A 16,642-nucleotide genomic window follows, 5' to 3' on the forward strand; every position below is an offset into this window, starting at 1 on the left:
CCCCCTTCCCTCCTCCTCCTCCACCCCTCCAAACTCCCTTCCCTCCTCCTCCTCCACCCCTCCAAACTCCCTTCCCTCCTCCTCCTCCACCCCTCCAAACCCCCTTCCCTCCTCCTCCTCCACTCCTGCAAACCCCTTCCCTCCTCCTCCTCCACCCCTCCAAACCCCCTTCCCTCCTCCGACCCCCAACCCTCTTCCATCCTCCTACCCCCAACCCTCTTCCTCCCGCCTCCTCCCCCCAAACCCTCTACCCCCCTCCTCCTCCTCCTCCACCCCCAAACCCTCTTCCTTCCTCCTCCTCCCCCAAATCCTCTTCCTTCCTCCTCCCCCCCAAACCATCTTCCTTCCTCCTCCCCCCAAACCATCTTCCCTCCTCCAAACCCCCTTCCCTCGTCCTCCCCCAAAACCCTCTACCCTCCTCCACCCCCCAAACCCCCTTCCTCCTCCACCCCCCAAACCCCCTTCCCTCCTCCTACCCCCCAACCCCCTTCCCTCCTCCTACCCCCCAAACCCTCTACCCTCTTCCACCCCCCAAACCCTCTACCCTCCTCCACCCCCCAAACCCTCTACCCTCCTCCACCCCCCAAACCCTCTACCATCCTCCTCCCCCAAACCCTCTCCCATCCTCCTCCCCCCAAACCCTCTCCTTCCTCTCCCCCAAACCCTCTACCCTCCTCCACCCCCCAAACCCTCTACCAGCCTCCTCCCCCAAACCCTCTTCCCACCTCCCCCAAACTCTTCCCTCCTCCTCCCCCCAAACCATCTTCCCTCCTCCTCCCCCCCAAACCATCTTCCCTCCTCCTCCTCCTCCCCCCAAACCATCTTCCCTCCTCCTCCCCCCAAACCATCTTCCCTCCCTCCTCCTCCCCCCAAACCATCTTCCCTCCTCCTCCTCCTCCCCCCAAACCATCTTCCCTCCTCCTCCTCCCCCCAAACCATCTTACCTCCTCCTCCTCCCCCCAAACCATCTTCCCTCCTCCTCCTCCTCCCCCCAAACCATCTTCCCTCCTCCTCCCCCCAAACCATCTTCCCTCCTCCTCCCCCCCAAACCATCTTCCCTCCTCCTCCCCCCAAACCATCTTCCCTCCTCCTCCCCCCAAACCATCTTCCCTCCTCCTCCCCCCAAACCCTCTTCCCTCCTCCTACCCCCCAAACCCTCTTCCCTCCTCCAAACCCTCTTCCCTCCTCCTCCTCCTCCTCCTCCTCCCCCCATATAACCGTCAGTCCTCCTCCTCCCCCCTACATATAACCCCCTTCCCTCCTCCTACCCCCTCACATATAACCGTCAGTCCTCCTCCTCCCTCCCCCTACATATAACCCCCTTCCCTCCTCCTACCCCCCGTCACATATAACCCTCAGCCCTCCTCCTCCCCCACTCCCCCTATAGCCTCCACACTCCTTTTGTCCCCCTCCCTCAAACCCACCATTCCCCCTGCTCCTCTCGTTTCCCATCAAGCCTTTGAAACGAGGATCGCCATTTTCAGCCTTCCCAGAGTCGCTGAACCTTCATCTTCATCTCTGGGTCTTGAAGCCAGGGGTGTTGAAGCGCCTGCTGCGTGGTGCACCGTCGGGAAGGGTCCACAGTGAGTAGATGCGTGACCAGGTCACGAGCCGACTGCGATATGGTTGCCCACACCTGCGGATCAAAGACAACGCGTCGAGACCGGATCTGTTCGGCCATGGACGTGCCCGCCGGACACTCGACGAAAGGTGAACGGCCGGAGAGACACCAGAACAGGATGACCCCGAGAGCCCAACAGTCCACAGCCTTGCCGTAACCGGCTCTGCTCTTCCCAACGTCGAAGACCTCGGGAGCCAGGTAGTGCAACGTACCGCAGAGGGTTCGAGCGACCGACTGCTCTCCCGCGATGCGAGCGAGACCAAAGTCGGTCACTTTAACGAGGGGTTCCTCATCCGTGGACGCCAACAGGACGTTCTGCAGCTTGAGGTCTCGATGAATGACCCCCTGCTCGTTGAGATAATGAACGGCAAGGACAATCTGGTAAAAAACGAACTTGCTCGTCTTCTCGCACAGCACTCTCCTGCGCTTGAGCCATTGCGACAGTTCTCCGCCGTCGGCGTACTCGAGCACGATGAAGAAGGCCTCCTCCGAGTCGCACGCCTCCAGGAAGCGGACGATGCCGGGGTGGACCAACTGCTGCAATATCTCAGCCTCGGCCTTGACGTTGGTGGTGGGCACCTCCTGGAGCGCGAGGTCTTGTTTGGGGATCATCTTGATGGCGACCCGTTCGAGCGAGCCCACGCGGAACGCCAGGAACACACGGCCGAAGACCCCGGTGCCTAGCTCCTTCGCGATCATGTACCTGTCCCGCAAGCCGTCGGGAAACTTGTGGCCGTCCTGGTGCATGAGGTTGCAGAAGGTGAGCACGTGGTGCTCGGCCCCACCCAGCGCGATCGTCGCGTAGTTCGGCAGCACGACCTTCTCGTCTCGGCTCAGCAGGTTACCGTTCATGTACGTGCCGTTCATGCTGTCGTCTTGGATGAACGGGTCCCCGTTCAAGAAAATGTGGAAGTGTCGACTGCTGTACGTCCTGTAACGTTGAGCGTCGTTGTCTGGGAAAATGTAGTCGCAATTGAAGTCTCGGCCGAACGAGTACTCGGTGTTGACCAACTCCATCGAGTGGAAGCCCTCCGTGATGGGGATGATGATGCCCCACGGCGCGACCCGCGCTTCCCCGTCCCCTCGTGAGTCTTGGCTCTCACACTCGGGCTCGGTCCTTTGCGTGCTGACGGTATCGGCGCTGCTACCGGTCGCGGCACTACCGCCTGTCCCCGAAGACCCGGTACCAGTACCGGTACCGGCAGAAGAGCCTGATGAAGCCATCGAAGTTAATCGTGGCTACACGGACCGCGCGAAGCTTCGCTTTCCGTCAATGATTTCGCAGCACAAATCCGAGAACCACACCATATCACTCTCCGTGCATCGATCGAATCGAATCGAATCGAACCGCGCCTTTTCCGTTTCCCGTTCCCTGTTATTTTGACGAATGTTTTGCCACTGTATAAAATTATTAATGTTCTTGAGTGTATTTGCTATATTTACAAATCAATTATCCAGTTATATTTTACGTGGGTTACAAAAGGTAAACGTGTCCCGAACGGATGGAAATGGTAAGCGGGAGAAAGTGAAAGCGACGCTGAAACGATACACTCTGAACAGTTCACGTCTTGTACCTGCTCTCGGTGCGAGTGTTGCAGCAGAAGTACATGCTGCCCGTAATGAAATAAAATGCACAATGATAAAGTTATAGCTAATTAGAATTATCAAGGGAGCATCCATTTATACAATTATTATTATTTATTCCATCCCATCCATTGGGACCAAACTCTGTGCAGAGCATTGGTGCTGCCTAAGCAGTCTCCTTGGCTATTGGACACAATCCTGGATGAGTCACCACTCCGACACAGTATACCAGCATTCTGGCACTCATTTTGCTGACCTCAGAAGGATGACAGGCCGAGTTAACCCCACCTGGTATTAATTCAACAGCCGAGGGGGATTTGAACTCAGGATCCAAGGATCCAAAACCCACCACCCTAACCATTAAACTAACACCAGGCATATTATTATTGTTATATGGACATAATAACGGTTATAACAGTAATTGACTCGTCCTCGCACAATCAAAACCCAAATTAGTATGATAATTACGAGATTGACAAGGTGAATGATGTTTTTTTTTGTGTCATGGTTGATGTAAGTTATTATTATCATCATCATCATCATCTGATACTGGATATCTGATACACCAGGAAGTATAATCCTGAGGCTCCGGTCACTGCGTCCTGTGAATTTTACTATAATTGAAGTTACTATTATTAAGAAAAGACGTCTGAGGCCTTCAGAATCGGTAAATCCTTTATTGACCACAGCACACAGTGAACTGCTTTTCTCCCACTCGTCACTTCCGGTTGAAACCACACCGGAAACCAGAGTACAAACATATTTACATATTACCACAAGAGAAGCAAAACGAGGCCGCAACAATACATACATACAATTTTCAGCCCTCCTCAGCTTGAAGAGAAATATGGTATTTATAATTTGGTACTTGCAGTATAATTTTTTTTACGTATAATCGTTTAATCTATAATTCCAGCAGTGTGTGTGTGTGTGTGTGTGTGTGTGTGTGTGTGTGTGTGTGTGTGTGTGTGTGTGTGTGTGTGTGTGTGTGTGTGTGTGTGTGTGTGTGTGTGTGTGTGTGTGTGACCGCTGTTTCTCGACAACCACTGGTCCGATCCAATTGAAACTTGCCAGGTATATTGCTGGGGCCCTGTGGATGTGCCTTTTCAAGGTTTGATATTAATCGGACAAGTGGTTCCCAAGTTATGGCCATTTATTTACCAAACCAATGACAGGACACGGTGCTATGACATCATGATTGACGTCACAATTTTTTTTCTTTTCTTTTTTTTTGCACGTACGGGCCTGCATTAGTATTTGAAATGTTGGTTAAGTAAACAGTAGAGAAATGTGAACTAGGTTGGTAATCGCAGTAAATCGAATATAATATGGAATAGGCAAAGCCGAGAAGTGAACGTACAATTCTTCTTACATTCGATGCTGCAATTTCCGATTACTTCGGCCTGGATTTGGGATCAGCGATTAAATAATGTAAATCCCGATTAAAAATTATTTTTTGATCATGCGGGAGATATCTTTATTAAAATCAGTGGAGGAAATATACACCATGTCTGATATTTGGGTCTTTCATGTCTCTGACGATGCCTTTATCTCCCGGTACGCATCATTCCCCATGACAAAAACCGGAAGCAAAAGGGTCATAGCCGACGACACGGATTCCCAATTGCCAGGGTATTGTGTTGTTGTTGTTGTTGTTGTTGTTGTTGTTGTTGTTGTTTCCTATTCTCTCATGTGCACGCGTTGAGTAAAAAAAAAACCGGAAGCAAAAGGGTCATAGCCAACGACACGGATTCCAAATTGCCAGGGTACTGTGTTGTTGTTGTTTCCTATTCTCTCATGTGCACGCGTTGAGTATGAAGCTCACTACGTTCGCTATAAAGGTATTGCCAGCACATGACTATCGCAAATCACATCGAGCTAACACACCGAGCGACTCCACCGCCGTTGGTTCAAAGTAATGTGTTAATTGCTCCAATGCTTTTACCATGTGATTGATGTTGACCAGGTGCTGGCAAAATAAACATCGCTTCGAGAGAGAGAGAGAGAGAGAGAGAGAGAGAGAGAGAGAGAGAGAGAGAGAGAGAGAGAGAGAGAGAGAGAGAGAGAGAGAGAGAGAGAGAGAGAGAGAGAGAGAGAGACACACATAGGTGTGGGAGGAGAGAGAGAAAGGTGAGGGGTGGAGGTGGCATTAGCACAGAGAGTGATATGTTATGCTTAATCCCCGAACAAAAAAAAAAAAAACATGTCAGAACAGCTGTACATACAACGACACAACAGAGTTTGTTTGTAAAGTTAACCACTGGCACATCTGCAAAAACTTTGATATTCCAGTTCCAAAGAATTTGTGGGAACATAAACCAAAAGCAATCACTGAAAACATGTAAGTACCGCTAATGTACAACCTAAAGATCCTATTGAGCGTGTACATCAAAAACAAAGCTTTGTGACAAGATATCATACTTAGGTACAAAAAAGAGAAGAAGGCATTGCTAAGTGAGTTGTTAATACCAGTGATTTTGGACTCAACGATGCATAAATCAAGAAAATGACCAAACACCAAGACCTCAAGAATGAAGTGAAAAGATCCAGGAAGCTGAAGAATGCCAAAGTTGAACCAGTCATAGTTGGAGCTGCAGGAATGATGATAAAGAACCTCACAGAGATATTTAAAACCATCTCTGGGAATAATACTGCAAACAACTACCATTAGAAGCTGTCTGAGGCTCAGTGACAATCCCAAAGAGAGCCATCGGCACAAAACTTTGAGAACAAAAAACTTCACAGCTTGGTCCATGAATCGTGACCCCTTACTGAAATATAGGTGGATACTTTGAACCTGCCCTGGGAGGACTCCATTCCACATTCTGAAACCCGCATGTGCAGATACCAATCAACGACACACACACACACACACACACACACACACACACACACACACACACACACACACACACACACACACACACACACACACACACACACACACACACACACACATACGAAGGTGGATGCTTTGAGACCTGGGAGGGCTCCATTCCCACGTTCTAAAACCCCGATATGAAGATAACAACCAACGACCAATAACACACACATCAGTGCCACATGTCATTGACATTGTGGAATTGCAGTATACGTATTTACATACACACGTGCAAATGTACACACGCATGAAGTACATAAAAACGACAAACACAAATATTTACCTTGGAACAGAGTTCTTTGAGAGAGGATTAGATTTAAAGTGGGAAATTAGCGAAATTCAATTCAAAAATGTATCAAGCCCCAGAACACAAAATGTCGATTGATACTCTGTGCCTTCAAAGCTTAAACAAACATAGGGAACATCTGGTAGGATGGACATAATTGTTTTTTATAAGTGTCAACATCGAAGTGAGGTGGATTACAAAAGGAGATCACACAGAAAGGTTAAACAAACCTATGTCCTGTAAAAATATAATTGCATATTTTCAGTGGATGAGACACTTCCCAAGGCATCCACAGCAGGGTACCGCGGGAGCCAACAATGGCGGAAACGTACGTCTAATCATTGTGAGATTGAAAGCACGTGTACTTTTTCCTGAAACAAACAACCAAGCAGCTTGGAGAGCGCTCACCAAGTAGCTTAAGCATTCAAGCAAGCACTCCAACGAAATCGTAAGATAAGAAACAGCTCCCCTTGGCACGCAATTGGCAATCACTGAACCGTCATATTAAACATATACCTCCCAGAGATGCCCGAAATGTCACATATGTCCGAATTGGACAAATGAACACTTTTCTGGGAGTCGGTACTGTTTGTAAGTTCAATTCTGGAGCTTAAATTTTGGAATTCTGCTTAGTTTAACAGACATTTGTGGCGAACGGATGTGCGGAAATGAAAAAAGTAACAAACGCTGACGTCTCCGGGTGTTTATAAGCATTGCAATGTACCCCGCAATTTGTAGCGATGATGAACAGGCATTCGATTATATGAGTGAGGAAAGTGAAAAAAAAAAAACTTTATTGTTAAGCAATTGTTGCAGCCTGTTCCAAGTCAAGGGATGGTTGAGCAGGCCAACAAACTTGGCGGCTTCAGACCGTAGCAAGGTTACCCAGGAAACCCTTAAGACCCAAGAGAGCGAGGTGGCCAAGGATCACCTGATGAAGGACATAATTAAATAAGGCCGTTAATTATCTTCAAAAGGGGTGTTTTAATTCACCCAAACAACCAATTTTCAGTCAGCGTCCACTCCAAGGGCCTCCATCTGGCCATCCCCCAAGCAGACGCCTGGCGCATCCCCATCTCCTTGAGATGCTGACTGGTGTGTGACAAGGAAAAATTGATTAGATTTTGGTGATGATCCAGATCCGGATGCGGATACAAGAATTTAAAAAGTGATTCGTCTTCACCATTGAGAGAAAGGGCAAAAAATTATATATAGGATGATATCTCAAAAAGTTATAGAAGGATTTGGACGAAATTTGCTGGACAGGTTGGGTAGGTGACTCGAACAAGCTGATTAGATTTTAGTTCAGGTCCGGAAGCAGATCCAGCCTATCAGTCGGCTACAAAATGCGTATTCATGTTTTGCCTCGTGCATATTTATGCTCCGCCCATGTGTGGCATCATCTCCACTGCAGCAGGCGAGAGCGACTCTTCCTCGGTCTGCCGGAACATGTGCATGCATCTGGAAAGGACACGGATTTTTACCGACGCATTTGTGGTATTTTAAATTAAAGAAAATGTGATTTGAAACTCTGCAAGTGTTGGTTAAACTGCCTGGATCATTCTTATTCAATAATCGGGACACATAGGCATTCCAGGATAAATGGTGAGTCTCATTCAGTTCCATTTCTCATATCTATTAGGTTCAGAAAACGCTTGTTTATTCAATACTTTTTTAGATCCTTGTGGAGGATCTCGAAGTCTTACTCACGTTGTTGTTCTTCATCTTCTTCTTGTGGACTTTTTTGTTTCACAGCTAACAGTTTTCATCGTAACTTCCTGAAACTTGGCGTATATATGTAAAAATACCCTGCGCAGACAGTAACATCTCCGATTTTGAAAATTCCTCCAAGAAAAAAAGTTATGACGTCAAAATATCTCCGCTAATGGAAATCGCCGAAAAAATTATCTCCGAAACTAGGCAAGCTTTTTGAATTCTGTTTGCGGGAATCGAACAGGGCATTAGCAGAGATGAATTACCGCACATAAGATACATCACTATGACGTCATATCAATTTTTATGACGTCATTCCTATTTTTTGACATTTTTTGTTTCACAACCCAGAGTTTTCATCGGATCTTCGTGAAACTTGCCATGTATATGCAGAAAGCCCACGCGCAGGCAGTAACCATCTCCGATTTTGGAAATTATTCCTAGAAAAAAAGTTGACGTCATAATATCGCCGCTAATGGAAATCGCCTATACCATTATCTCCGAAACTAGGCAAGCTGTTTGAATTTTGTTTGCGGGAATCAAGCCGGGCATTAGCACAGATAATTTATCGCAAACCTGATACATCACAATGACGTCATATTCGTTTTTATGACGTCATTAAGAGGGCGAGGATCTTAACTCATTTGAGCTTGTTTTTTTTAACACTTCCATTTTATTCATATAACAGTAATCTATTGCCCTATCAAACAGTATTTCCAATTATTACACCGTCTTTTAAAGCATCACAAAGCAGGTCGCTCTACTTGTAACACAGGTGAAAAAAAGAAATGAAAAAACAGCTGGTATTCAATTATTTAATCACACGATTTTTAAAGGGTTAAAGTTAATTTTTATTTATTTTCTCTTAAAACCTGTTGGTAAAACCACCCATCAGTGAAGTGACGGATCTTATATTCGAGTGTAATTTAAATGGGAGCCGGGACTTCATTTGGGAAGATAAGGTGTTTCTGTTGGAACTCGTGAGGTTTTGTTCCTCGCAGCGGTCTTCGAGTGGACTACATTACGACATCCGTGAATCAAGCTTTTCTGAAAGCTCAAAGTAATATCCGCCTTTATGTCCATCCATTTGTTGCCCCATTTCCGACACAAGGTAGTTTTGATTAATAAACATTATATAAACATGCTGTTCCAACTGAGCGTTTTGTTTCCCATCACGTGATCCAAAAACGTTTTGTGCATTTGTTTATCTGCAGAACAACCAAATTTACGTAAATCCCAAGGTAAACACCGATGGTTCTTCATCAATGTTTGATATTCCAGCAATTTAGTATGCACATTACCATGTCTATGGTAAGTAGCAGAACCAAACAACGACCAGCAGAGGGAGATCGCATGATGCACCATTGGTTCAGGGAACACTTGCAGCCCATTGGTGAAGAATCACCTTTAAATTTTTTTAAGTCTCCTATCCAGATCTGGACCCAGATTTTAACCAAAATCGAAACGATTCATCCTTTTCACACACCCAACCAGGCCACCAAGTTTCGTCCGAATCCATCCACAACTTTTTGAGATATCATGCTATATATCCTTTTTCGCCCAAATGTCTCAATGGTGAAGAATCACTTTAAAAATTTGAGGAGCCGGATCCGGATGTTCCCCAAAATCTAATCAATTTGTCCTTGTCACACACCGAACATGTCCACAAAATTTCATCCGGATCCGTCCACAACTTTTTGAGATATCCTGCACACAGACAAACAAGCAGACAGACAGAAAGGGGTGAAAACATAACCTCCTTCAACTTCGGTAGCAGAGGAAAAAAAAAAAATCATACTTCCACCATTTTGTGAAGGCAACAGTACGCATAGATCTCAGGCTTCAGGCCTCATGCTTCAGGCATCTGGTGTTAGCCCGTGGGCCAGTGCAATTAGAACAAAAAAAATAGCAATTGGAGATTGCAGACCTTCACCAAGACTTCTTTTGAGTGGTGTATTTTTCTTATTGGTTTTCGGGTAAATCCAATATGGTTACCGAACCATGTGACCTATGATATCTTATGTGTGAACCTTTTGTTCCTCATGGACAGGTGTTCATGCATGTAAAGTTTCACCTCGATTTGTTCAGCCACTTCAGAGAAGATTTTTGAAGATAAAAAAACAATATGCCTGCCAAATCACGTGACCGATGATGTCATTATTTTTATTTTTTTCCGTGGACCATTTTATCCCGAGATGATCCTCGAAATTTTTCATATTGATCGGATGTGGCGTTCTACATATGCAATTATGATGTCATAACACGGACACCTATGACGTCATAAAAATTACTTTCATTCCCCATGAGGAGTACTTGCTATGTGCCAAGTTTTGATTTTTTTCCTTGGTGCCGTTTCAGAGATACAGAGGTCCAAAGTTTTTCCGTTTTTCCAACATGGCTACCACACCATATCATGTGAGACGCATGACGAGGAAGAGGGCGTGGGAGGAGCAGATCAGATTGGAAGGTTGCGGAATAGTAACCAAGGGACGCACGCGGTTGGAAGAGGACATTAGTCAGAGGACACGGAGAATCTCGCTTTTGCTCTCGGCATGATGAAGGCTGCACGATTCTTGTGTTCGTGCTGTGTGAATTGGCTCGCGTGCTGAGCAGGACCTTGGCCATTGACGGTTTGGCTGAGCCGTGAAGTGTGTATGTTTCTGAGGAGGGAAGGAGAGTGTGCCTCGTGGCCTTCTCACAGGACCTCCAAAATTGTCTCGTCGTGTGGCCCATCGTTGTGAACAGACTGGGTGCAAGAGAGGAACAGTCGGCATATTCGTTCGTGAAATGAATCTGCATGGAGTCTCTGAGCCTTGGTGTTAATTACCGCTCACAAATTGCCTGACGTACATTCTTCCTGCTGCGAGAGAACAACTAGGCGCCATTTTGGGCACGTCGACAAAGCGCCTCGATTCCGCATTCCAAAAAGGCCATGTGGACCAAGCTAAGTGCTGACATAAAGGAGGGATTATTTTCCTTGGTTTTATCTGCCCCCTTGTGTGTATTTAAGTCTGCATGGAGGTGCCTCAATTAGATTTAGATTTCGTTTACCTCACGTTTTTCTTTCATTATAGGAATTTGCATTATCGTCTTTGTACATATTTGATTGTTGTTATTAAATTATTATCGAAAAAAAAAAATCCAAAAATGTTTTTTTTGAGATTTGTTCTTCCCTTATTATCAGTATTTAAAATGGCGATTTCAGTTAATACAATGGCGATTTCGATGAAACTTGGTTGGTAGGTTCATACCATGACCTAGTTGTGTGCAAATGAAAACCGTTGCTATGGACACCACTGTTGCCTAGCAACGGGACTTTGAATTTTTTTGAAAAACCATAAAAAACTTATTTTTTCGAAAATCAAAAATCGGGTCATGATCGACTGTGGACAGTACATTCAGCCATATTGTCAAAAATTTACAGCCGGATCGTATGAAAACTGTTGGAGAAGATAGACTTTGAATGAACCCTGGTCAAAAACAATAAAATAACGAAGTTCATTATATCTCAGAGACTATGAGTCAGATATACATTTAACTGGTATGGTAGGTTCATGGTATATCCTAATTATGTGTGAGAAAGAACCGTTGCTATGGACCCCTCCATTGCCAAGCAACGGCCGAAGAACCTCTAAATGTGGGGGTATTTTAACGAAAAAACAATCTGCAGCATTAACCCTTGAAGCTAGAATCATGAATTTTCTCGTGCTTAATCCTCAGGTCATTCCCCATCGAACCGGCTCATCGCGTCAGGTTCTATTGGGTAGGCGACTACCCATGTCCGCCTACTGGCTTGTCTGTATGTCTGTCTGTCTGTCTGTCTGTCTGTCCCGAGCATAGCTCCGTGGGTTTTGATCCGATCCTGATAAAATTTTGGTGCAAGGTTTATACCATGATCTTGTTGTGTTTTCCTGAGAATGGGCGTGGTGCGCCCATTGTGGCGGAGCCACGCCCAAAAAACGTGTTTTTAGGGGGTAGCCGATTTCAATTTGCATCTTCTCCTTGGGGGTTTGTCAAATCTGACAGGGGTTTCAGTATTTAATTAGCCCAATGGCACCTGCATAGTCCCACGGAGCTCGATTTTTCATTTTTGTCCCAAGGTCAAGGTCACAAGGTCACGAACTTAGAAAATTGCGAATTTTGACATAAGAAATTATCTTCTCCGATGGGTTTGTCGAATCTGGCTGGGGTTTCGGTATTTGGTTAGCCCAATGGCACTTGCATAGCCCCACGGAGCTCGATTTTTTTTTTCATTTTCATCCCAAGGTCAAGGCCACACGGTCACAAACTTGGAAAATTGCGAATTTTGTTTTTAGGGGGTAGCCGATTTCAATTTGCATCTTCTCCTAGGGGGTTTGTCGAATCTGGCAGGGGTTTCGGTATTTGTTAGCCCAATGGCACCTGCAAAGCCCCACGGAGCTTGATTTTTTTTCATTTTCGTCCCAAGGTCAAGGTCACAAGGTCACGAACTTAGAAAATTGCGAATTTTGACATAAAAATCCATCTTCTCCGAGGGGTTTGTCGAATCTGGCAGGGGTTTCAGTATTTGGTTAGCCCAATGGCACCTGCATAGCCACAGAGCTCGATTTTTCATTTTCGTCCCACGGTCAAGGTCACAAACTTAGAAAATTGCGAATTTTGACATAAAAATCATACGATCGCCCAAACTTTGAGAGCTAGGATGACAATATTTTTTATGCATAATATTGAGGTCATTCCCCACGTAAAATCTTGAAACCATTTTGCTCTATCTCCAACACCTTGCCCATGGCGCCCCCTTCAAGTTTGTTTTTACGCTGATTTCATCAAAGTATGGATAATCCGAGGAGTGCGAAATGCCATATAGCCTATATGACGTTATATTGTTCCTGGAATGTTCCAGAGGAAGTTTTGCACCAAAGGTCATAATCCTTGACCTGTAACCTTTAAAGTTCACAAAGGTCAAATTTTCAAAGTTGTGGGAATCGAACCGGGTTTTCGACCTTCTTTGACGAACTAACTCCATTAAGCTATAGCACGTATCCTGTTTCCTTCTTTTAATGTCCACAACATTGTTTTGTGACCTTTAAAGGTTATGCAAAGGTCAAATTTTGAAAGGTGTTGAACGAAACCGGGTTTTCGACATTTTGCAGCTAATAACCTGTCACTCGTACCACATCATGTTGATCATTTTTATAACTTGGTCAAAAATTATTACATTGTCTCATCCTTGACTTCTGAAACAATCTACATCGTCAAATACCGCTCGTGAACCATTGTCGTCTTATGACTTGTTTTTATTACGTTTCTTTTTATTTTTTTTCGCAATTACGCAAAGAATGGTATTTCCATCAGCAAAGCAACGGGCCGTACCTCTGGTGGCTTTGAAACGAAAAATCAACCAACTTGGTGAGTGCTTGCCAAGTGGCTTAAGCACTCAAGCAAGCACTCCAGCAGAATGGCTGGCTGAGCAAGCGATTACTGATCACCTGTTTCATAAACCCATACACCCAGAAACGACCAAGCAATGTCTGAATTCAACAAATGAACACTTTTTTTCGCAGTCGGAACTCCTGCTGAGTTCAATTCTGGAGCTTAAATTTTGTGATTCAGCTTAGTTTAAGAGATTCTAGAGCTTATGGCATGTGTGGAATTAAATACAGCCATGATCGCTGGCATCTCCGGGCATTTACAAGTATTGCAATGTATCCAGCAATTGTTGGTTTGTTTGTTGGTACCTGACAATTAGGCAATCAATGATATAAGTGAGGAAAGTGAAAAAAAAACTTTAATGTTAAGAAATTGTTGCAGCCTGTTCCAAGCCAAGGCATTGTTGAGCAGGCCAAAAAAATTGCGGCGTAAGACTCTTTAGTTGCGAGCTGACCGAGGACTGACCAAGATGGCTCGCCGCCATCTTGGTGAGGATTATTTTGTTTTTTTCCGTGATGAGCACTCCCTAAATTATCTTTAAAAGGGGTGTTTAAATTAACCGAAACACCCAATTTTCATCCATGCACCACCTTGAAGTTCCTTTTATATGCATGCAAAGTTTGAGGCCATGAGGTTTCATGGTTTGGAGTTATGGAGGAGACTGACAGATGAACGGATGGACTTGCAGATGGACACACTTTTACAGGACACATTTTTTTGTAATTTGTTGTAGAAGAAGAAGATAGATAGATGCAACTAATGTTGGCAGCAGCAGAATGAATGTTGAAGTATACAGAAACATTTAGTCTGCCTATGTACAAGAAAATGTCTCTAAACTCATTGAGTGACGCTTCACCGTGCAGCAACACAATGACCCAAAACACACTGCCAACCTAACCAAGGAGTTCATCAGAGGAAAAAGTGGAAGGTTTTAACCTGGTCAAGTGAATCTCCTGATTAAAATCCAATCGGGCATGCATTTCACTTGCTGAAGAGGAGACGAAAGTCAGAAACCCCGCAAAACAAACAACAGAAAATGGCTACAGTAAACTAAAGGCTTGGCAAAGCATCTCAAAGGAAGATGCTAAGAGTGTGGTGATGTCCATGGGTCACATGCTCGATGCAGTTATTGCATGGAAGGGATATGCAACCAAATGTTGTTGTTGTTCGTTTTTCGGCTGCTCCCGCTCGGGGTCGCCAGAGCGGATCATCCGTTATGATCCGCATACTGATTTGGCACAGGTTTTACGGCAGATGCCCTTCCTGACGCAACCCTGGTCGCCTCTTACGACACAGGGATAAAGATTGGGTTTCGCCATGATTCCGGGCTGCCCTACACTCTCATAGCACAACCCAGTGCAGAGCTCCCTCAAGCGATCCTCCAACCCAAGCCTCCGAGTAGCCGGATTACAGGCGCACGCCACTACGCCCGGTGGATATGCAACCAAATATTAAATATTATACTACTTTAATTTCCTTTAAGTTAATCTGTTCCAATAGTTATGGTTACTTAAAATGGGAGGACTGGACAAACAGTAAGAAGTGTTATTGTTGTACAAAGGTAAAACATATATGCATATAAATACTAATAAATAAACCTGACCTTATGTACTCTTGCCCCATATTCATCTTTTGGTCTCAAATACAAATTTCTTGAGTTCACTGTTCCAAATCTTGGATGTCAAATCCAAATATATATATATATATATATATATATATATATATATATATATATATATATATATATATATATATATATATGTATGTATGTATATATGTATGTATATATATATGTATGTATATATATGTTGTTACGGCTGTGGAAATTCGCATTACACCATAAAGGGCCCTCAGGTGAGATATCTCCATAGGTACATGTGTAGTTAGCCCAAACCCGTTGTATAGAGGGAATTTATGTGATCCATCCGGGCTGCGACGCTTTGAGTTAGTCGTTTTTCTTTCGCTATCTTTTATTTCAAACAAACAGCATCTCAACAACCACGCCATCCCCACCACAGCGCCAACCACACTACAACGACGCCACACCACCACCTTCGCCTTTACCTTCACAACTTCATCCCACATCATCGCTTCTACGACCATTCCCGCACCACCTGTGAACACTGAACGTCGGGCTGTCTCGGGCCCATTTGGCGATTGGTGCCGAACGCACCAAGCCATGAGCGTGAATGGCGGCCTTTCCGAGGGGAAAATTTGGATGAGGAATGCTTCACGCCCACTTCTCCGTCCAATGGGCAAGCGCGAGGCGGCTTGGCCCCGCCTCCAGGCGCGTGGAGGTGAATTCCGTCTAGGTTCCTTCTATGCAAATTTTAGGATCAGGGGAGGTTCACGCCCATTTTTGCCAGACCAATGGCTGACCGGGGGGGCGGTGTGGGCCTGCCTCCAATCGCGTCCTGGTCCGGGAATTTGCATATCGGCGCCTCCTGAGCGCTATAAAGGTGCGAGCGGAAGGCGACTCGGGCGCTGGAGTTGAGCCTGAAGTTGAGTGAGGAGGAGAGTGTGTCGTCGAGGAGTTGCTTTTGAAGACAAGGAGCGTCGCGTTGGTGGAGTTGAGTCGAGTGCGGGCGGCTGGTCGGGGCAGGGGAGCTCGGGTCCGAGGCCAGGAGGACGGCAGTCGGCGACAAGGCTGCGGTGTGGGGGATCGCTCGTCTCGTCGCGGGACCCAATTCAGCCAGCCACTGCCCCGCCCCCAGGGCATCAACAATTTCCCCTTCCCCTGCACTGAGATAGTGCAAAAGGGGGCCCCGTTCCTCCCCCACCCCAAACGTGGTGCCAACAAGCACTCCAGGGGCCCGGAGTCGGGGCACAGCGGCGCGGACACTTTGCGGCTTGCCTGCCAACGCGTCACGAGGACGTGGGTAAGACCTCCCCGGTCTCGCGGACCTAGCCGCTCCTCTAGGTCCCGCGCACATTTGGCCTACGGGCCTGTCTGCCTCCTTGTCTGTGAGGGTGGCTCCTTTCTTTTGCTTTTGTGTAAATGTGTGTTGGCGCCGTCTGTGAAGTAAAACTATGTAAGTGTTGCCGTGTGTACGCGTTAGTCGGTTGTATTACATTTGCTTTTTGTGTATGGCTGTATATACGTGCTTTCCATGTGTCGCGTAATAAAGTGCTTGCATGTTGAACTGTG

The 16,642-nt window shown here is 45.9% G+C and overlaps 2 protein-coding genes across 2 annotated transcripts in view; one reads left to right on the forward strand and one right to left on the reverse strand.

Annotated features, from left to right (window-relative positions):
* Window positions 1–16,642, forward strand: part of LOC147030228 (leucine-rich repeat-containing protein 3-like) — a 51,270-nt gene that overhangs the window by 12,406 nt on the left and 22,222 nt on the right. The window lies entirely within an intron of this gene.
* LOC147030229 (serine/threonine-protein kinase Chk2-like) lies at window positions 1,368–2,983 on the reverse strand. Its single transcript, XM_085874067.1, has one exon. The coding sequence runs from the start codon at window positions 2,843–2,845 to the stop codon at window positions 1,481–1,483; it is 1,365 nt and encodes a 454-aa protein (XP_085730193.1). The 5' UTR covers window positions 2,846–2,983; the 3' UTR covers window positions 1,368–1,480.

Source organism: Eptatretus burgeri, chromosome 3 (assembly GCF_056783735.1).
Source record: "Eptatretus burgeri isolate ZD-2024b chromosome 3, Ebu_testis_v1, whole genome shotgun sequence".
In the NCBI taxonomy this organism is placed as follows: Eukaryota; Metazoa; Chordata; class Myxini; order Myxiniformes; family Myxinidae; genus Eptatretus; species Eptatretus burgeri.

Coding starts and splice junctions, on each gene's coding strand:
- LOC147030229 (XM_085874067.1), bottom strand. CDS start 2,845: ATGGCTTCATCAGGCTCTTCTGCCGGTACCGGTACTGGTACCGGGTCT.